The sequence below is a fragment of the Eschscholzia californica genome, unplaced genomic scaffold (assembly GCF_041429995.1).
Source record: "Eschscholzia californica isolate CP2 unplaced genomic scaffold, dmEscCali1.0.p SCAF_2, whole genome shotgun sequence".
Taxonomy (NCBI): Eukaryota; Viridiplantae; Streptophyta; class Magnoliopsida; order Ranunculales; family Papaveraceae; genus Eschscholzia; species Eschscholzia californica.
Window position 1 is genome coordinate 166681 of NW_028238309.1, and position 20707 is coordinate 187387.

At 35.0% G+C, this 20707-nt stretch overlaps 4 protein-coding genes and 2 pseudogenes across 8 annotated transcripts; all 6 read right to left on the bottom strand.

Annotated features, from left to right (window-relative positions):
• Positions 1–3117: 3117 nt before the first annotated feature.
• On the bottom strand, positions 3118–5243 carry LOC147554845 (putative ubiquitin-conjugating enzyme E2 38 pseudogene; annotated as a pseudogene). Its single transcript, XR_015235332.1, has 3 exons — positions 4981–5243; positions 3649–4922; positions 3118–3217 (listed from the first exon to the last, which is right to left on the bottom strand). The product of XR_015235332.1 is annotated as a putative ubiquitin-conjugating enzyme E2 38 pseudogene (transcript).
• A 1628-nt stretch (positions 5244–6871) lies between these two features.
• On the bottom strand, positions 6872–9748 carry LOC147554846 (GDSL esterase/lipase At4g16230-like). The gene is made up of 5 exons (XM_086659859.1): positions 8307–9748; positions 8080–8210; positions 7779–8012; positions 7412–7667; positions 6872–7333 (listed from the first exon to the last, which is right to left on the bottom strand). Exons 1-5 carry the CDS (start codon positions 8545–8547, stop codon positions 7107–7109), a joined length of 1089 nt encoding a protein of 362 aa, XP_086515985.1. The 5' UTR covers positions 8548–9748; the 3' UTR covers positions 6872–7106.
• Positions 9421–11603, bottom strand: LOC147554847 (GDSL esterase/lipase At4g16230-like). 2 transcript variants are annotated; one of them, XM_086659862.1, is made up of 6 exons: positions 11510–11603; positions 10855–10977; positions 10632–10762; positions 10224–10472; positions 9838–10093; positions 9421–9748 (listed from the first exon to the last, which is right to left on the bottom strand). In XM_086659862.1, the coding sequence occupies exons 2-6, from the start codon at positions 10904–10906 to the stop codon at positions 9525–9527; spliced, it is 912 nt and encodes a 303-aa protein (XP_086515988.1). In that variant the 5' UTR covers positions 10907–10977; positions 11510–11603; the 3' UTR covers positions 9421–9524. The 2 variants fall into 2 exon arrangements, with proteins under 2 accessions (XP_086515988.1, XP_086515987.1); XM_086659861.1 differs by lacking the exon at positions 11510–11603 and having other exon boundaries at positions 10855–11460.
• A 266-nt stretch (positions 11604–11869) lies between these two features.
• LOC147554848 (GDSL esterase/lipase At4g16230-like) lies at positions 11870–13827 on the bottom strand. The gene is made up of 5 exons (XM_086659860.1): positions 13319–13827; positions 13086–13216; positions 12660–12896; positions 12311–12566; positions 11870–12213 (listed from the first exon to the last, which is right to left on the bottom strand). The coding sequence occupies exons 1-5, from the start codon at positions 13551–13553 to the stop codon at positions 12005–12007; spliced, it is 1068 nt and encodes a 355-aa protein (XP_086515986.1). The 5' UTR covers positions 13554–13827; the 3' UTR covers positions 11870–12004.
• A 1566-nt stretch (positions 13828–15393) lies between these two features.
• Positions 15394–18338, bottom strand: LOC147554849 (GDSL esterase/lipase At4g16230-like). Of its 2 annotated transcripts, XM_086659858.1 has the most exons (6): positions 18073–18338; positions 16890–16935; positions 16667–16797; positions 16231–16479; positions 15878–16133; positions 15394–15782 (listed from the first exon to the last, which is right to left on the bottom strand). In XM_086659858.1, the coding sequence occupies exons 1-6, from the start codon at positions 18091–18093 to the stop codon at positions 15559–15561; spliced, it is 927 nt and encodes a 308-aa protein (XP_086515984.1). In that variant the 5' UTR covers positions 18094–18338; the 3' UTR covers positions 15394–15558. The 2 variants fall into 2 exon arrangements, with proteins under 2 accessions (XP_086515984.1, XP_086515983.1); XM_086659857.1 differs by lacking the exon at positions 18073–18338 and having other exon boundaries at positions 16890–17815.
• Positions 18339–18941: 603 nt separating this feature from the next.
• Positions 18942–20623, bottom strand: LOC147554850 (GDSL esterase/lipase At4g16230-like; annotated as a pseudogene). Its single transcript, XR_015235414.1, has 5 exons — positions 20150–20623; positions 19742–19983; positions 19518–19618; positions 19376–19423; positions 18942–19280 (listed from the first exon to the last, which is right to left on the bottom strand). The product of XR_015235414.1 is annotated as a GDSL esterase/lipase At4g16230-like (transcript).
• Positions 20624–20707: the final 84 nt, after the last annotated feature.

The window sequence follows — 20707 nt, forward strand, 5'->3', positions numbered from 1 at the left end:
ATTAAACTTTTTTTACGTCACACCAATCCCATTGTATTGCTAGAGGTAAACGAGTCTTTGAGAGTTATCCCGTAAAATCCATCATTGATTTATGGATTGTTTTTCATACGATCCTTTGATTTATGATCAGTTTTTTGCATGGTCCTAATGTCTTTATGAAATGATGATTAGATGACCTCCTTAGAGCATCTCCAATGCAACACTCGAATTGAAAAATTCAAAGTGTCACCTAGGATTTTTTGAGTTTTTTTGTATAAAACTATCTCCAGTTTAACGCTCAATTTGGATCTCAAAATTATGTGGCATCATTTAATGTTGGGAGATTTGCAGTTTGGACCCTCTTTCGTATAATTGACTTGCTGTTTGGACTCCTTTTTGACGGAATCACGAGAGAATACTCCGTCTCTAAAGTTATATTTTGCAAAATTCCCACTTTAGCCTTAAATAATCGATATTGCGGTTTGAACCCCCTAATTTATTTTAATGAAGTAGTTTGGACTCATCTTCTTCTGTTTGTTCAACAAAAAAACTTCTTCTTCTTCTTTTGAACTCATTTATTTTTCTTCTTTTGAACTCAGAGCGGAACAAATCCTTTCTCTCTCTAACTTCAAACTTCAATCTAAAATTTGAGTTCAATTTCCATATTTTCATTGAAATTATACTTGAAGAAGATAAAGGTGTTTCACCTTTGTTCATTAACCAGGCATAAGTTGACTAATTTTCTTTTGTCCCTCAACAATCAATATTTAGGAGAAAATAAAAAGAACCTAGAATCGATCCTTGATCTCTCTAACTTCTCTCTAAAATCTGGGTTGAATCCCATTTGAAGTCATACCTGAAGAAGAAGACGAAGGTTTCACCTGTACTAAGTAATCAATCATAAGTTGGCTAAGCTTTTGTTCTTCATGAGCACCTCCTTGTTCAGTAACTCTTAACCAAATAGAAGCAACAGTAAAACTAAGTATCAAACTCAAAAACCCACATCCCAATCAAGTTCCAACCATCGTCATTACTAGTAATGGTTTAGTTTTCATTGGGGGTAAAGGGTATTAAGAAACATCAAAACTACCTATCTAAAGCCCTATTTATTGAGGAATCTGAAGGTGAGAAGGGATGGGTCCTATGAGAAATTTAGAAGAAAGATGAAGGGCAAAATTGACATAATTTTTTAAATTGTTATGTTTAACTTTGTTTTTTGAAAAAGGGAGTCCAAAGTGAAACACTGGAAAAAATAGTCCAAACAGCAAGTCAATTATATGAAAGGGAGTCCAAACAGCAAATCTCCATTTAATGTTAAGATATCTCAAGAAGAAAGTCAATATTTGAGATTTCTTTTGAGAATCTCAATTGATCACTCAATATTAAAAGCAAATCTAACCATATAAGAAATGACACCTAACAACGCTCAATTTGGATCTCAAAATTATGTGGCATCATTTAATGTTGAGATATCTCAAGAAAAAACTCAATATTTGAGATTTCTTTTGAGAATCTCAATTGATCACTCAATATTAAAAACAAATCTAACCATATAAGAAATGACACATAAACTATTTTTAAGTTTCTAGAGTGTTGCATCCAAGATGTCTTTTGAATTGAGGATATTGAAACATTAAGAAAAAGAAACTCAATTGAGCCTTTAACCCATAGGACATTTTGAGTTTTTCTTTTGTGAGTTTTGCATTGGAGATGCTCTTAGTTCATAGTTAGGAAGTTCATAATTAAGTCTTAACTTGGAACATTTAATGATGTACTTACAATACCTCCATGACATATAAGTGGATAGATCTATAAAATCACACTAAGGGGCAAGTAGTGTCATTAAGAATCAAATAAATAAAAAAGTAGTGACATTAGGTAATTACTTTTTCACCCACCCTCTCTCAAGAAAATTAATGCCATTGATTCCCATTAGCTCAAATTTTTGTTCTTCCTATGCCAAACACAAGAGATCCATAAGCCATTACACATGGAAACCCATTTTTTCAAAACTCGATCTTAGATCTGTAATTCTTAATGGGGTTATTTAGTGTATAGACCCCAGTTATTTACCTATATTAGGGATCCACCCCAAAAACGATAATGCTTTAGGGGTTACCTCCCATTCTCTATTTTTTCGTCAAAAGCCCGTTAAGTTGCGAGCGTGCCAGTCACGTGAGCTTCCTTTGACAAATTTGCCCTCTCCATCAGTTTTACTGTTGGGGGTCTTTCCCTAAATAGTTGTTTTGCAGCGGGGTCATTCACCATTTTAATACTACTTCCTATTTTTTCATAAGAAAGTTGTGATTTTAGTGAAAACAAAGTTCAACTCTCTTCCAAGTGAGTAACTAGGTCGAGGTTTAACCTGGATTTTGGAGTTCATCTATAATGGAGTTCTAGAAAAGAAGGTTTCAGATAAATGCCAGCTAAAATTCAGAAGTTTTTCAATCTTTTTCTCTTTTTCTCAAGATCAGAATGTTATTCGTGTAATGTAGTTGGTATTTCAATCTGTTCAAGATCAAGAGAAAAAGATTGAAATACCAACTACATTACATGAATAACAATTTGATCTTGAGAAAAAGAGAAAAAGATTGAAAAACTTTTAAATTTTTTTCAAAAGCAAAGAACTTTTGCTTAATTGCTTCAAATTCAAGATCAAATACTAAATTGAAGAACACAAATTTACAAAGAAAACATTAAAATTGAGCATAATGACTCAAACCTAACAATTATCTCCAATTTTAGCTAGCATTTATCTGAAACCTTCTTTTCTAAACTTTATTATAGCTAAGCTCCAAAATCCAAGTTAAACCTCGACCTAGTTACTCATTTGGAAGAGAGTTGAACTTTGTTTTCACTAAAATCATAGCTTTCTTATGAAAAGATAGGAAGTAGTATTAAAATGGTGAAGGACCCCCACTGTAAAATAACTATTTAGGGAAGGACCCCCAACAGTAAAGCTGATGGAGACGGCAAATTTGTCAAAGGAAGCTCACGTGACTGGCACGCTCACAACTTAACATGCTTTTGACGGAAAAATAGAGAATGGGAGGTAACCCCTAAAGCATTATCGTTTTTGGGGTGGATCCCTAATATAGGTAAATAACTGGGGTCTATACACTAAATAACCCTTCTTAATGAGTAAAAGAAACAGTCCCGGTTAATTTAAACATTAATCGGTAGATACTAAAACAGGAGTAATTCTTACTGCCCTCTTTTACTTTTCTCTCACTAGTTACTAGTTATTCATAGTGAGATGATGAGTTTTGATCTTGGATTAAAGATGATCGAAAACATGAGAACAGGACAGTTCATTCTCGAAGGTGATTCGAAAATAATGGTAGAGTTGCTCTCAGATGAAGACAGCCACCCTCCATGGAGACTATCGAATGATATAAGAAGGATGAGATCTAGGGTTTCCCTTCTTCAAGTCGAATTACAGCATTGCCCCCGTATTTCTAATTCGGAGGCGCACAACCTGGCGAGATTGGCGTTAAGTCCACAGACGTAAGAAAGTTTATCTTTCGTCCTTTCAGTTAACACCGTTACCTTTTGTATTTGTTTCTTTTTGCAAGTTCAGTCCTTGCGACTTACTTTGTAATACATTGGATCTCGGTTATCTTATTTGAAAGCTTATTCCAAAAAAAAAAAAAAAAAAAAAAAAGTTACTAGTTATTCATCAAACTAAAACAGTAATTAGGAAAAGACACTAATTATTACTTACTCACTAATAAAACTTCTAGTACTAGTCTTTCATTAATTAGGTTAATCATCATGCTTATTTACAGTATTAATGTTGTTCCTAATCTTCTTCAATATCTTCTTCACTTTGTTATAAGCTTTCTTCAGTAACCCCCCTTCTTTCCTACTACTAGTATTTACAACCTCATCTTGAGTCTTCATCATCTTTTCAGACTTATCATTACCTTCCTCCTCTTTGTCTTCTTCTTCTTTCTTCTTAGGAGGAGGAGGAGGAGGAGGATGAACAAAATTCTCCAAAGAAGAAGACCCATTCTTTATAAAAGCTTGAACAAGCCTTGGGTAAATAACATTCATGGAGACTTGAAATTTCTTCGACGACAGACCACCGGTGCCGGAGGAAGAAGAAGACCCATTATTTTCTATTAGTATTAGATCACCAACTTTGGATTTCCCATCAATATAAGCTTTACAAGCGATTAAAATGAATTGAGCACGATCACGAAAATGTCGAGAAACAAGTTGTTGAAAATGTTTAGGTGGACGATTAAGAATAGATAAGATTGTTTTACAATTAAGAATAAAAGTCTCTTCATTATAAGCCAAAGATTTCTTCTCCCAATAACTCCAATTAGGCATAATTCCATTATAAGGTTCATTATAATAAGGTTTAGAATTAAGAACTAGGGCTTGAATTGAAACCAAAACTTGTAAAATAGTTGATTTAGAAGGATCCCATTTCTCATTTTTCTTACCAGCCCAAGTATTCAAAAGACTCAAACAAACAAAACCATTTGCATAAAGATTAGGGTTCAATCGAAAACCAAATGAATGATAATAAACTTTGGGTGGTTCATTTGGGTAATTAGATGGGAATTGAATATCAAACAAGAATAAACCATCATGATAAGGCGTACCTTGAGCTCCAATTATAACAGCTCTTAATATATCAATTCTTCCTTCAAATGCCCTAACAAAAATTGAATCAGGAAGATTTTTTTGAAGAATTTTCCATTCTTGCATGATTTTTGTAGTTGGGAATTTTGAACAACTAGATTGATTATTTGAAGATAAAGCAGCATAATGATGGTTTGTAATATTAATAATATTATTATCAGTGTTGATGATATCGAATTGCTTGAATTCATCTTCTTCTTCTTCTCTGTTTTCCTCTGTTCTTCTTCTTCTCTCTTCATCAATTTCTTGTTGATTTTCCATACCTGATTTCTTCTTCTCTTCAAGACCTAGAACTGAACTTCTTCTTCTTCTTCTTCTTCTTCTTCTTCTTGTGGGTAACTAAACAAGTAGAGATTATTGGGGATCGAGTCAGTTTTCACTGAAGGGAAGGGAAGGGAAGGGAAGGGAAGGGGAGAAGAGAAATACTGTAGTACAAAATCAGATGAAATCAAGAGAGAGAGAGAGAGAGAGGAAGAGAGAACAAGTAAAAGTGAAGAAGATTATTGGGCTGATAAATCGCTCTCTTTTTAACAAACAAACAAACAAACAATAAAGAAACCCCATTGGCTTTGGATCCGCTTCACTGACTCAGACTCTTTCTTTCTTTCTCACTCGTGTGACTTGCTCATTCATATTTCATGCCACGCCACTAACAACAACCCCATTACTTCAAAAATGACACTTTTACTCTTGTTGTAATGTTGGGCACGAAATGAATTCTACCAAATAGAATTAGTTGAGATTGATTCTGTAGGTAGATTATTTAGTCGACGATTTCAAAAGAAAGAGAATCCCAAACTCACTCACCCACCTTCTACAGTTGTGGTTCTCCGTCAAAATACAATTTCTGATGCCAAACATTTATGCTTGTCTAACATGTCCTTAGGAATTCCTATAACTATGTAGTTACTTGGTAATAGTTTATGTGTTGCGGGGGGTGGGGGATGTTCTAAAGCCGTGGGTCAAAAGTTTGTTTCACCAATACTATGTGGCTTGGAAATAGTCAAACAAAATTTTCACTTTGAGCCCTAACGCGTACATGGCCTTTTGTCGATAAGGGTTGAGTTCGGGCCATAAGTTTGGATTGTATAGCATTTTTATTTGTTTTTCGTTTTATGGGTTAATAGGTATGTCATATCTTCAAATAAAAATAAAAATAGGTATGTCATATGTGCCAAATGGGCATCTTTGTAATTTGCAAAGAGAATTTTAAGCTTAGGGTCTCTTTATTTATTACCACCTATCATATTGTTATACGCCACTTACACGATTGGTGAAACTATACATGATCGTCTAACAGTTATTTTTCTTCTTATCAAGAGACTCAATAGAAAAAGATAAAGTAGTTCGCTTCCTTCTTCGTTTGCTATAGAAGGCAAAGGAAAAACTTTTCTTAATTATCGAACTAAAGCAAATAAACATGCTACTTCTATCTCTTAAATCTAAAATAAAGGACATGACAAAAATTAGATGATGTATCATCAGACATAATTCATATTATTTTAGCGGATTATGTACCATCAGAAGTAACGTATCATTTCTCTAAATTAAACTGTAACTAAGTGAGGAGCATAACAGACTTTTATTAGTAACCTCAAAAAGTGCAGGTAATTATTTGTAATATAACACAAATTTATTTACTAGTCCTAAGCCCTTAACTTGTTTTGCGAATCTCATAATGACAACCTGGTTGAAATTTTGTATTCATTTTACTCATATTTATCTCCTTACAATTAAAGTGAAAATAAATGCATTCGACAACGACAAACTTGAATACAAAAAAAGGAAAGCTTCATCACAAAAAAAGACCTATATCCTTATATTATTTATATGAATATAGTCATAGAACAATAGACTAGTACCAACCAATGGTCGGTATGATAAAAGAAATACTAAAACAGGGTTTTTTTCATTTTGGTTAAACCTTTGACGAATGAGACAGATTGATAAACAAAGTGGATGCTCCATTACACCAAATGGTTGTTTCTAATTTTCACAAAAGCAATGAAACCATAGAAAATGAAAATCTATTGATACTTTGGTCCGTTATACATCATATATTGAACTTTTGACAATCGTGCCATGAATCCTAGTGCTTGAGGCCTCGTAGAAGTGAGTCAAAATCGTCTCGAGTCCCACAAGTAGTGGAAGTTCATGTCATATGGTATGGCCCTTTATGGGTTTACAAATCTGCAACCATAGGTCATCAAAAGTCCATGGCAACTTGAGAGAGAGAGACCTAAAGAATGTAATGAATAGATGAATCCCAAGGAGCATTCAATACCAAATACATAGCCACTCTGCTAAAAAAAAGGTCAATGTATAATAAACCAAAGCCCATAAAACTTGACAACTACAAAAACCAAGAATGAAAAGAATACATGTACATAGTTGTGAATAGATTATTGCCCATGATCCATCTTTAAACAAAGGTATTGAGGTAGTGTTTTGCTCCATTACTCACTTGCAATCTAAGCAGAGTAGAATAGTTGACGAATATTCATCGGATAAATGTATTCAAAATCTCCATCCATAAACCGTTTCGCGATAATGGCATTAGCGGCCTCAGTGGGATGAAATGAATCCCAAAACACATACTTTGATCGGTTTGGACAAACTATAGACATCGTAAGGCATGGTATCAAACCTCCAAACTTACCACCAAGCCTACAACAAGCCGAATTTGAATTTTCAAAACCTGCATTATATTTTCATCAAACTTAGATATAAAATTATTAGCAATTAAATTTGATATAAATAAGTTTAGTTATGGTACCATAAGCTTGAAAGTTTTGAATGATATCAAAAGCGACACGGTAAGCATCACCATATACAAATTTAGATCCAACAAGATTTGATCTCAACTCGATGATTAGATTCTTCAACTTGTTGTTAAATGACATGGCTAATTGATTTGGAAAGGCGACACATGAATTCCCCGCGAATGGATTTTTATCCCTTTGATTTGGAATGCAACCAATTGGTGGAAGATTATTAACAACAATCTTTCTAGCACCCAAATCATACAATCTCTACACAAAAAATCGAAAAAATCAAAAATATTAGAAATGAAGAAGAGCAAATTTCCAAAATTTGTATTTGTATTAAAGTGATCGTAATTAGGAAATGGGAGGAGTTCTTACTGTTAGCTGAAGTCTGAATCTGAAAATCAATGTGTCTATAAATAATTGTGGAGTAAGAAATGAATTAGCACTTGGAGTCAAGTAGTTGTTGATAAAATCATTAGAACCAGTTGTGACACAAAAGAGAGATTTTCGAAAAAATTCAGAAGCAGCAAGAAAACCGATTCTTGAGATTATGTATTGTCGAGTATTCGCGAAGTTATCAAGCTGAGCATCCATGTTGATTCTACCACCCTATCCAAAACACATCAAAATATCAGAATTTCAAAAACTCGAAAATCTTGAGATAAGAAAAACTTACATAGATCTTGCCAGTTTCATTGAGAATTCCACTAGCACCAGATGCATAATTGACTCCTTGAAAAACAATATCACCAACTGTAGTTGGATCCAAGTAAGGAGGAACTAGATTTTTCATACCCAACTCTTGACCTGTTTAATCACATTCGTCACGATTCAAGAATCAAATTCAACGAAACCCAAACTCAAAACAAGAAGAACAGAACAAGATTGGGGTTGAGTATGAACCTATGAAGTCAACAACTGCTCTTCCATTGGTGAAACGACCGGTAGGCTTCCCGAAATCGACACCATTGGGGTGGAAATTAGCTTTTGCTAGAGTAAGTATGAAGTTGTTGTTTCCAGAGTCAACCAAAGAATCCCCAAAGATGAAAAGAGAAGGTGGTGGTGGTGGAGAATTTTGGGCAAGACAAGCCTCAAAGAATATACTAATGAGAACAAGTAAATGATGGTTTGTCATTATAACCATATTTCAAATTTTCCTCCTTTTTGGGATAGAAAAAAAAGGCCAAGAAAGCTAACTATTTATAGCCTCTTTTCATGCCCCACCTTTTAAGAGGACTAATGGCAAGCAATGATATTCTGAGTTCTACCTAATGTCCATACAAAAATGATGAAAGTACCTCCGGTGACCTCCTCGCCTACGTGGCTTATAAGAGTGGTCACCCAGGGGGTCATCAAGGGGTACTTATATCACTGTTGATATCTGCATAATACAGGAAAGGGCATATCAAGTAAGAAAGTGGAGCCAACAACCGTCAACTTGGGTGGTTAAGCACTTGTGTGGCTGACCTCCGAGCCAAGGGTTCAAAGAGCTTGCATTTCTCGCTCCCTTAAATAGTCGGTCGACTTTCTGCAAAAAAGATGTAAGAGAGACGAGCCGATGACCCTTGACTGGAGTGGTCAAGCACTTGTGTCGACGATGCATGATGAACTTGGGGTTTCAGGCTCCCTTAACAAGCTTGTCACATTCTACAAAAGAAAGTAAGAAAGTGGAGCGAAAAACCCTCGGCTGGAATGGTGAAACACTTATGTGGTTGAGCTCTAGGTCAGGGGTTCCAGGAGGTTGGGTTCAGGGCTCCCTTAAAAACCTGCCGACTTGTACAAAAAAATTAAGGAGCCGAGAACCATCCGCTGGAATGGTCAAGCGCGTGTGTGAGTAACCTCCAGATCAAGGATTCGAGGAATTTGGTTTTCAAGTTCACTAAAAAATACTGTCCACTTCTACAAAAAAAAAAATAAAAAAAGTGGAGGAACCTTTACTTTATAGGACAGCCGTTTCAATTCACAAGACTCACTAGTCTCAATTTGATTTGAGTAGCTAGGGCTGGATCATTAACACTACGATAAAGAGTTTCATAAGATTGATGCTTAATGACTAAAAGAACATTGAAATTTCCATAATTACAAACATAGTATACGACCACAAGCACCTAAGTTCCTAGATTACATCTGAAAGAGTTTCCTGATATTGATTGGGTAAATGTCGCTAGTGTCACCGTCAAGCAATCGCTTGGCAATAATAAGATTAGCAGCCTCAGAAGGATGATATGCATCCCAAAACACATACTTCGATCGGTTTTCACAAACTTTAGAACCCGGACCACACGGAATCAGACCTCCATATCTACCAGCAACATGACAGCATGCTGAGTTATAGTTCTCAAAACCTGTCGAAAACAAGTTTTGCAGTTGTTTATTACTTCAAAAGAAAGCGACCTATATGAAGGAGTCACTAGTAAGTTCTATATAAACATACCATAAGAGTGAAAGTGTCGAATGATATCATCTATAATGTGATAGATATCTGCATATAAAAACTGAGATCCGACTAGATTTGAACGCAACTCCATTACAAGTTTCTTCAACCGTTTGTTAAATAACTCTGCTAAATCATTCGAGGACTCGACACAGGAGTCTCCTGCTAATGGGTGTGCATCCCTTTGAGATGGGATGCAACCAATAGGTCCAATATTCGTAACGATTATCTTTCTGGCATCCAAGTGATACAACCTCTACATAAAAGTAAAAAAAAAAATAAAAGAGAAAAAGAAAATGAACAATGAAGTGATGAACTTAATTATAAACTCAAGATAATCAATAAAGTTGCGGCTTTTGAAGTCGTGAGAAATGAGGAGATCTTACCGTTAGTTGAAGTCTGTATTTTGATATCATTGAATCCACAAACGATTCCGGAGAAACCAACTTCTTCATAAGGATTAAGTTAATGGGATTCATGTAGTTATTTAGGAAGTCGTTGGAACCGATTGAAAGAGAGAAGAAAGCTTTCCCAAGAAATTTAGAAGCTGCTGTTGGATTGCCGAGTCTGAAGATTATCTCTTGCCTAGTATTGGCAAAGTTATCGAGCTGTGCATCCAAGTTGATTCGACCAATCTGTTCAATATATAGACTCAAATCAGAAGTAAAACACTTCGTATTCTTGCAATTATAAACAAAAAACAGATAAAAAACAATTACCCTAAACAAAAACGGTATTGGAAGAATTTGCTACATGGAACTGCGTAAGTTGAACGATATAGTACAGAAGCTTACAAGAATCTTGCCAGTCTCGTTAAGAATTCCACTTCCACCAGATGCGTAATTGACTCCATGAAGAACGATATCTCCAGCTGTAGTTGGAGCTAAGTAAGGAGGAACAAAATCTTCTAAACCCAACTCTTGACCTGATGACATGAACACAAGTAAACCTAACAACTCAAAACGTAATCCATGTGATTAGAACAACATAATATACAGAACAAGGAAGTGCACTGACCGATAATGTCCATAGTTGTTCTTCCATTGGTGAAACGTCCAGTAGGTTTCATAAAATCGATTCCATTCGGGTGGAAATTGGCCTTCGCTAAAGAAACAATGTAGTTGTTGTTTCCACAATCAACTAAGGAATCGCCAAAAAAATAAGAAGACTGAATACTCCGAGCTAAGCAAGCCTCAAACAACACAAAATAGCAAAGAAAAAAAACATAAGGATTTAAAGATATACCCATAGAAGGGAGGAGTTTTCACAAATCCACTAGTTTTAAATTTGTGTATCTCAAATTGAAGATTGAAGAAAGAAAAACGAAAACCCAAGATTCCACAAAAAGAAAAATGATATGAACAAAGATTATAAGTAGGGAATAAACTAAAAAAACAAACTAGAAGAGACTCAGGAAGATGCTAGTTACTATATATATATATATATATATATATATCAAAGAATAAATGATTATGAAGAAGAAGCAACTCAGGAAGATCTAGCTCTAGAAGCGACCTAAACCACCCGTTGGTAAAAACAAAAGTTGCAGAATTTACAGCAAAAATTGGATTGAAGAGTGAAACTCATTAAATGAGGATTTAAAGAAAACCACCAGCACAAACCAGAAAATTTGTTGAGATATAAACTGTATAGCTGGAAGAAGAAGACGTACCTTGCTGATCCAAACTGAAAGTAGTTGAGATAGTAATGGCATTCAACTTGATAGAATATACCTTTCTTAGAGAAGCTATTTACTTGCAAATTACAATATATATATATATATATATATATATACCTTTCTTAGAGAAGAACATATATATATATATATATATATATATATATATGTTCTTCAATACAGTTTTGTTCTTCAAAGTAGCTAGGAAACCTGTGATTTTGTTTCTTATAGTTCCAACTCAAAACCTTACCATAAGTGAGTTCCTTACAATCCCTTTTTCGCCATTAACACTGAAATGGAAGTAGTTGGTCTAACAAATAATAAAAGCATCTGCAATGAAATTCATTACATCTTAAGTTGATTAGGTAGAAAGTACACAAGCTTTAACATTACACATAAGAGTATTACAATATTGATCCTGCTGACAGGAATTAAGGACATGGAAACTCAAATGACAAACATAATACGATCATGGGGTCCTAAGGTCCGAGATCAAGACTGAAAGAGGTTCCTGATATTGACTGGGTAAATGTCGTTAGTGTCACCATCTAGCAATCGCTTGGCTATAATAAGATTAGCAGCCTCAGAAGGATGAGCTTCATCCCAAAACACATGCTTTGATCGGTCTTCACAAACTTTAGAACCCGGCCCACATGGAAGCAAACCTCCATAACAGCATGCTGAGCTAGAGTCCTCAAAACCTACCAAATTATTGTGTAGTGAATCATTAGTTTAAGCTCTATCTGACTGACCCACTTAAGAAAAAAAAAGGGGTTTAAATTCTATAGAAAAACTTACCATAAGATGGGAAGTTTTGGATGATATCATCTACAATGCGGTACACATCTGCATATACAAATTGAGATCCAACTAGATTTAAATTCAACTCCACGAGAAGCCTCTTCAACCGGTTGTTAAATAACTTTGCTAAATCATTTGAGGATACAACACACAAATCTCCTGCTAATGGGTTTGTACCCCTTTGAACTGGGATGAAACCAATAGGTCCGATGTTTGCAACGACGATCTTTCTAGCATCCAAGCTATATATTCTCTACATGTAAAATGAACGCCAAATTCTGCGTAAATTTCCAAGTAAGCAACAATTTTACGGTTTATAAAGTGGTGAGAAATGATGAGTTCTTACAGTCAGTTGACGCCTGTATCTCGAAATCATCAAATCGACAAACGTTTCTGGAGATATCAACTTCTGCTTAATGGAAGTCAAGTAGTTGTCTAGGAAATCGTTGGACCCGATCACAAAATAAAAGAACGCTTTCTCCAAAAATGTAGAAGCTGCTGTTGGAGTTCCGAGTTTCAAGATAATATCTTGTCTAGTATTCGCAAAGTTATCAAGTTGTGCGTCCAAGTTGATTCGACCGCCCTACTTAATGCACAGATTGTGTTAATTTGGATAAGAAAAAAAAAAAGTCAAACAGCTTACGGAAGGAGGCCAAGATAGGGCGAATGTATCTGATTATATTCCGATTCGATCAATACTTCAAATTTAAGAGTTTTGTTTTAACCGATGTATGAAATTTGATTAAGTTGATCTATTTAAATAGAAATTTACAAATATGTTGCCAGTGTGATTAAAAATTCCACTTCCAGCAGATGCATAATTGACTCCACGAAGAACAACATCTCCAGTTGTAGTTGGAGCCAAGTAAGGAGGAGTAAAATCTCTGAAACCCAACTCTTGACCTGATGATATGAAAAATTCAAGTTAATCCAAATTTATTAAACTGAATCCCATGTGTGATTAGAACAATATAATAGATAGAACATCCAAGAAAGAACACATACCAATAATGTCCAAAACCGTTCTTCCATTGGTGAAACGTCCAGTAGGCTGCCCAAAATCAATCCCATTGGGAACATAATTAGCTTTTGCCAGAGAAACAATGTAGTTATTGTTTCCACAGTCAACTAACGAATCCCCGAAAATAAAATTAGACGTAATATTCTGAGCAAAGCAAGCCTCAAACAAGGCCGCCAAAAAATGAAAAAGAAAAATATGAGAATTTGATGGTACACCCATGACTGGAAAGTGTGAGTTTACTTATGTATAATATTCTGATACTTCCCAATCTCGGTTTATATGAGCAGGGAAATGAACTAAGAAAAGCAAACTATCACTCTATGAGTTCAACTCTTTTGGGCTATATATTTGAATTTTGAAGTAATGGTATTTTGAGTACTTCAACTAATGCTAGCTATTATGTTCCAATCGTGTCATGGAAGTAATGAATAAACAGGAATGTTGCAGGAAAATATTTTTTTCAGAAGCTATTTTTATACACCAAATCTGCCATACATAAAAACAAAAGTAGACATATTTATAGCCAAACTGGATTAAAGAGAGTCAATCTCAATAAATGACCAATTCAAGAAATCACATGCGCTAACCAGAAACCTGTAGGGAGACGAAAAGTCGTATCAGAATCTTTTTTTTTTTTTTAACCGTAAGATTCGAATGTTAGTCTCTGTAGTCTCTTGGAGGGGAGAGACATAAATGTGTCCACTTAACTAAAACGGGTAGTTGGGGAAAGTAATGACATCTAATCTCTTTAAAGATTACTCTGTTCTTCAACATAGATTTGTTTATAATTTTCCAAAAGACGACGCCCTTCGGGGTACTTCTCTACTTTCTCACCGACGTTTCAGCCATTAATTGGTCTATCAAATTGTTAACTGAACTTTGTTGGTGATTAGGACAAGTTAGTCATTCTTATCCCTAAAATAGACCCTAATCAACTCTTCATATTGAATTCCAACTGCTACTACCTACCCTTTTCTTTGGTTCAACTACTTACTCAAATATAGTGGAATTCAATTGACTAAATTTGTTTTCTTTAAATCAATGTTACTATTACAAATTGAGAATAATAGGATAGCTTGTTCAATATAAATATTTGTTGATATGTCAAAGACAAATGATAAAGTTTCATGGGGGATTTCAACCCAAACCGTAAAAAAAAAAAGAATCGCACCTTAGTTACATTTGCAGACAGCTGCTTTTGATTTTGGACTATCCCCGTAAAGGGTTTGATCAATAAACAAAACTACTTCTTTTGCTTCCTCCCCAGCCGGAATTTTAGTGTTGCATGTACTTGATTATGGTATTTGGGCAATAAAAAAACTACTTATACTCACAAGGAAGAGAACCGGTTGCAATTTATACAGGAAAATGATTAAGTATGAAGAGTTACTTACAGAGATAAACATTTTGTTGTAGGAGAAAGTAACACCCCAATAATGATAAGATCATAAGAAAGATTACATGTTTTGCGTCACCTTTATGTAAAACCTAATCCAGAAATCAACTCCATGTTTAGATTTTTCATTAGCTACAATTTTTAGTCCTTCAGTTAGATATGTACGATATCCCTTGAGAGAGCGTCCGAAACCAACATATAGGTCAATGGACTTGTAAACCTTTGTACTTAGTCGACTTAAGTTTATGTATCAAAAGTGGAGACAATATCGATAACTAATGAGGGTCTGGTTTTATAAGATTGAACCACCACGTTCTTCTTGTCTCTATGTTTAGTTGGTCAAACCAGTGTTTAAAAAAGAAACGCAGAAAGATACAAACTGTATAGTTGGAAGAAGAAGACGTACCTTGCTGGTCAAAACTGAAAGTAGTTGAGATAGTAATTAACTTGATTGAATCCCTTTCTCTCAAATAAGATGTTCACTTGCAAATTACAGTATATGTTCTTCAATACAGTTCTCTTCTTCAAAGTAGCTAGGCAACCTGTGATTTTGTTTCTTATAGTTCCAACTCAAAACCTTACTATAAGTGACTTCCTTACAATCGCTTTTTCGCCATTAACACTGAAATGGAAGTAGCTGGTCTAACAAATTATAAAAGCATATGCAATAAAATTCATTACATCTTATTTTTTTTTTTATTCAGGTAGGAAATACACAAGCTTTAACATTACATATGAGTATTTTACAATATTGATCCTGAAACGAATCAAGGACATGGAAATTCAAATAATAAACATAATCCGATCAAGGGGTCCTAAGGTCCGAGATCAAGACTGAAAGAGGTTCCTGATATTGACTGGGTAAATGTCGTTAGTGTCACCATCTAGCAATCGCTTGGCTATAATAAGATTAGCAGCCTCAGAAGGATGAGCTTCATCCCAAAACACATGCTTCGACCGGGTTTCACAAACTACAGAACCCGGCCCACATGGAAGCAAACCTCCATATTTACCAGCAACATGACAGCATGCTGAGCTAGAGTCCTCAAAACCTACCAAATTATTGTGTAGTGAATCATTAGTATAAGCTCTATCTGACTGACCCACTTAAGAAAAAAAGGGGTCTAAATTCTATAGAAAAACTTACCATAAGATGGAAAGTTTTGGATGATATCATCTACAATGTGGTACACATCTGCATATACAAATTGAGATCCAACTAGATTTAAATTCAACTCCACGAGAAGCCTCTTCAACCGGTTGTTAAACAACTTTGCTAAATCATTTGAGGATACAACACAGGAATCTCCTGCAAATGGGTTTATATCCCTTTGAAATGGGATGCAACCAATAGGTCCGACGTTTGCAACGACTATCTTTCTAGCATCCAAGCTATATATTCTCTACATGTAAAATGAATGCCAAACTCTGCGTAAATTTCCAACTAATTAAGCAATAATTTTATGGTTTATAAAGTGGTGAGAAATGATGAGTTCTTACAGTCAGTTGACGTCTGTATCTCGAAATCATCAAATCGACAAACGTTTCTGGAGATATCAACTTCTGCTTAGGGATTGAGATAATGGGAGTCAAGTAGTTGTCTAGGAAATCATTGGAACCGATCACAAAACAAAAGAACGCTTTCCCCAAAAATGTAGAAGCTGCTGTTGGAGTTCCGAGTTTCAAGATAATATCTTGTCTAGTATTCGCAAAGTTATCAAGTTGTGCGTCCAAGTTGATTCGACCGCCCTACTTAATGCACAGATTGTGTTAATTTGGATAAGAAAAAAAAGTCAAAGAGCTTACGGAAGGAGGCCAAGATAGGGCGAATGTATCCTGATTATATCCCGATTCGATCAATACTTCAAATTTAAGAGTTTTGTTTTAACCGATGTATGAAATTTGATTGAGTTAATCTATTTAAATAGAAATTTACAAATATGTTGCCAGTGTGATTAAGAATTCCACTTCCAGCAGATGCATAATTGACTCCACGTAGAACAACATCTCCAGTTGTAGTTGGAGCCAAGTAAGGAGGAGTAAAATCTTTGAAACCCAACTCTTGACCTGATGATATGAAAAATCCAAATTTATTAAACTGAATCCCATGTGTGATTAGAACAATATAATAGATAGAACATCCAAGAAAGAACACAGACCAATAATGTCCAAAACCGTTCTTCCATTAGTGAAACGTCCAGTAGGCTGCCCAAAATCAATCCCATTGGGAACATTATTAGCTTTTGCCAGAGAAACAATGTAGTTATTGTTTCCACAGTCAACTAACGAATCCCCGAAAATAAAATTAGACGTAATATTCTGAGAAAAGCAAGCCTCAAACAAGGCCGCCAAAAAATGAAAAAGAAAAATATGAGAATTTGATGGTACACCCATGACTGTAAAGTGTCAGTTTTTTCTTATGTATATTCCGATACTTCCCAATCTCGGTTTGTATGAGCAGGGAAATGAACTAAGAAAAGCAAACCATCACTCTATGAGTTCAACTCTTTTGGGCTATATATTTGAATTTTGAAGTAATGGTATTTTGAGTACTTCAACTAATGCTAGCTATTATGTTCCATTCGTGTCATGGAAGTAATGAATCAACAGGAATGTTGCAGGAAAATCTTGTTTTCAGAAGCTATCTTTATACACATAAAAACAAAATGGATATTCATAGCGAAACTGGATTAAAGAGTGAAACTCAATAAATGACCAATTCAAGAAATCACATGTGCTAACCAGAAACCTGTGGGGAGACGAAAAGTCGAACCAGAATCTTCTTTATTTTAACGGTAAGATTCGAACGTTAGTCTCCTGGGGGGGAGAGACATACATGTGTCCACTTAACTAAAATGGTAGTTGGGGAAAGTAATGACATTTGACTTTAGCACTTCACCTAATCTCTTTAAACATTACTCTGTTCTTCAACATAGATTTGTTTATAATTTTCCAAAAGACGACACCCTTCTGGATACTTCTCACCGACGTTTCAGCCATTAACACAGATTGGTCTATCAAATTGTTAACTGAACTTTGTTGGTGATTAGGACAAGTTAGTCATTCTTATCCCTAAAATAGAACCTAATCATCTATTCATATTGAATTCCAACTGCTACAACCCTTTTCTTTGGTTCAACTACTTACTCAAATATACTAGTAGAATCCAATTGAGTAGTAAATTTGTTTTCTTTAAATCAATGTTACTATTACACATTGAGAATAATAGGATAGCTTGTTCAATATAAATATTTGTTGATATGTCAAAGACAAATTCATGAGGTTCTACTATATAAAGTTTTATAGGGGATTTCAACCCAAACCGTAAAAAAAGAATCGCACCTTAGTTACATTTGCAGACATCTGCTTCTGATTTTGGACTATGCCCGTAAAGGGTTTGATCAATAAACAAAACTACTTCTTTTGCTTCCTCCCCGTCCGGAATTTTAGTGTTGCATGTACTTGATTATGGTATTTGGGCAATAAACAAAACTACTATACTCACAAGGAAGAGAACCGGTTGCAATTTATATAGGAAAATGATTAAGTAAGAAGAGTTACATGTTTTGCGTCACCTTTATGTAAAACCTAATCCAGAAATTAACTCCATGTTTAGATTTTTCATTAGCTACAATTTCTAGTCCTTCAGTTAGATATGTACGACATCCCTTGACAGAGGGTCCAAACCCCACGTATAGGTTAATGGACTTGTAAAACTTTGTACTTGGTCGACTTAACTTTGGGTATCAAAAACAAAGACAATATTGATAACTGATGAGGGTCTGGTTTTATAAGATTGAACCAACCCGTTCTTCTTGTCTCTATGTTTAGTTGGTCAAACCAATGTTCGGAAAAGAAAATCCAGAAAGATATAAACTGTATAGTTGGAAGAAGAAGACGTACCTTGCTGATCCAAACTGAAAGTAGTTGAGATAGTAATTAACTTGATTGAATCCCTTACTCAAAGAAGATATTTACTTGCAAATTACAATATATGTGTTCTTCAATGCAGATTTGTTCTTCAAAGTAGCTAGGCAACCTGAGCTTTTGTTTCTTATAGTTCCAACTCAAAACCTTACCATAGGTGAGGTCCTTGCAATTCCCTTTTAGCCATTAACACTGAAATGGAAGTTGGTCTAAACAAATTATAATAGGATCTGCATTATAATTCATTAGATCTTAAGTTGATTCAGGTAGAAAGTACACAAGCTTTAACATTACACATAAGAGTTTTACAATATTGATCCTGACAGGAATTAAGGACATGGAAACTCAAATGATAAACATAATACGATCATGGGGTCCTAAGGTCCGAGATTAAGACTGAAAGAGTTTCCGGATATTAACTGGGGGTACATGTCGTTAGTGCCTCCATCGAGCAAACGCTTAGCAATTATATGATTAGCAGCCTCAGAAGTTAGAAGGATGAGCTTCATCCCAAAACACATGCTTCGATCGGTTTTCACAAACTTTAGAACCCAGCCCACATGGAACCAAGCCTCCATATTTACCAGCAACATGACAGCATGCTGAGCTAGAGTCCTCAAGACCTACTAATTCATTGTGTAGTTAATCATTAGTTTAAGCTCTATCTGATTGTCCTACTTTAACAAAAAGGGTTTAAATTCTATAAAAAAAAACTTACCATGAGATTGAAATTTTTGGATGATGTCATCTGCAATGTGGTAAACATCTGCATGTACAAATCCAACTAGATTTAAATTCATCTCCATGATAAGCATATTCAACCGTTTGTCATATAGCTTGGCTAATTCATTCGGGTATGCAATCTCCTGCTGATGGGTTTATATCCCTTGGGAAAGGGATGCAACCTATAGGTCCAACATTTGCAACAACTATCTTTCTAGCATCCAAGCTATACAATCTCTACATGAAGTAAAAAAACGAACCGAATAAAAAAGTGAATGTGAAACTCTGCGTAGATTTCCAAATTCCAAGTAAGCAACAATTTTATGGTTTATAAAGTGGTGAGAGATGACGAGTTCTTCCAGTCAGTTGATGTCTGTATCTTGAAATCAACGAATCTACAACATTTCTGGAGAAATCAATTTCTGCTCAGGAATTGAGATAATCGGAGTCAGGTAGTTGTCTAGGAAATCGTTGGAACCGATCTCACAATAGAAGAACGCTTTCCCCAAAAATATAGAAGCTGATGTTGGAGTCCCGAGTTTCAAGATTATGTCTTGTCTAGTATGCGCGACGTTATGATTCGGCTTAATGTATAGATAATGTTAATTTGAATCAGTAAGAAAAGAGTCAAACAGTTTACGAAAGGAGGGCGAGATAGGGGATAATATCTGATTATGTTCCGATTCAACCAATACTACAAATTTAAGAGTTTTATGTCTTAACCAATGTACGAACTTGATTATGTTGATCCAGTTTGATAGAAACTTACAAATATCTTGCCAGTGTGATTAAGAGTTCCATTTCCAGCAGATGCAGAACAATATCTCCAGTTGTAGTTGGAGCCAAGTAAGGAGGAATAATATCTTTCAAGCCCAATCTTTGACCTGATGATATGAATTCAAGTGAATCCGCAGCTGTTCTTCCATTGGTGAAACGTCCATTAGGCTGCCCAAAATCAATCCCATTGGGAACATAATTGGCTGTTTTGCCAGAGAAACAATGTAGTTATAGTTTCCACAGTCAACTAACGAATCCCCGAAAATAAAATTAGACGTAATATTCTGAGAAAAGAAAGCCTCAAACAAGGCCGCCAAAAACTGGAAGAGAAAAATATGAGAAATTTGAACCATTTCACATCCGAATCTGGTGAAACAGGATGAATTGAGACAGTATTTTGTAAATACGTAATTATCTTGAATATATCAGCAGGGAAATGAAGAAAAAAAGGAAACTATAACTCTATAAGTTCATTCAACACTTTTGGGCTACATATTTGAAGTAGGTATTTCAAATACTTCAACTAATGCTAGCTATTATGTTTCATTCT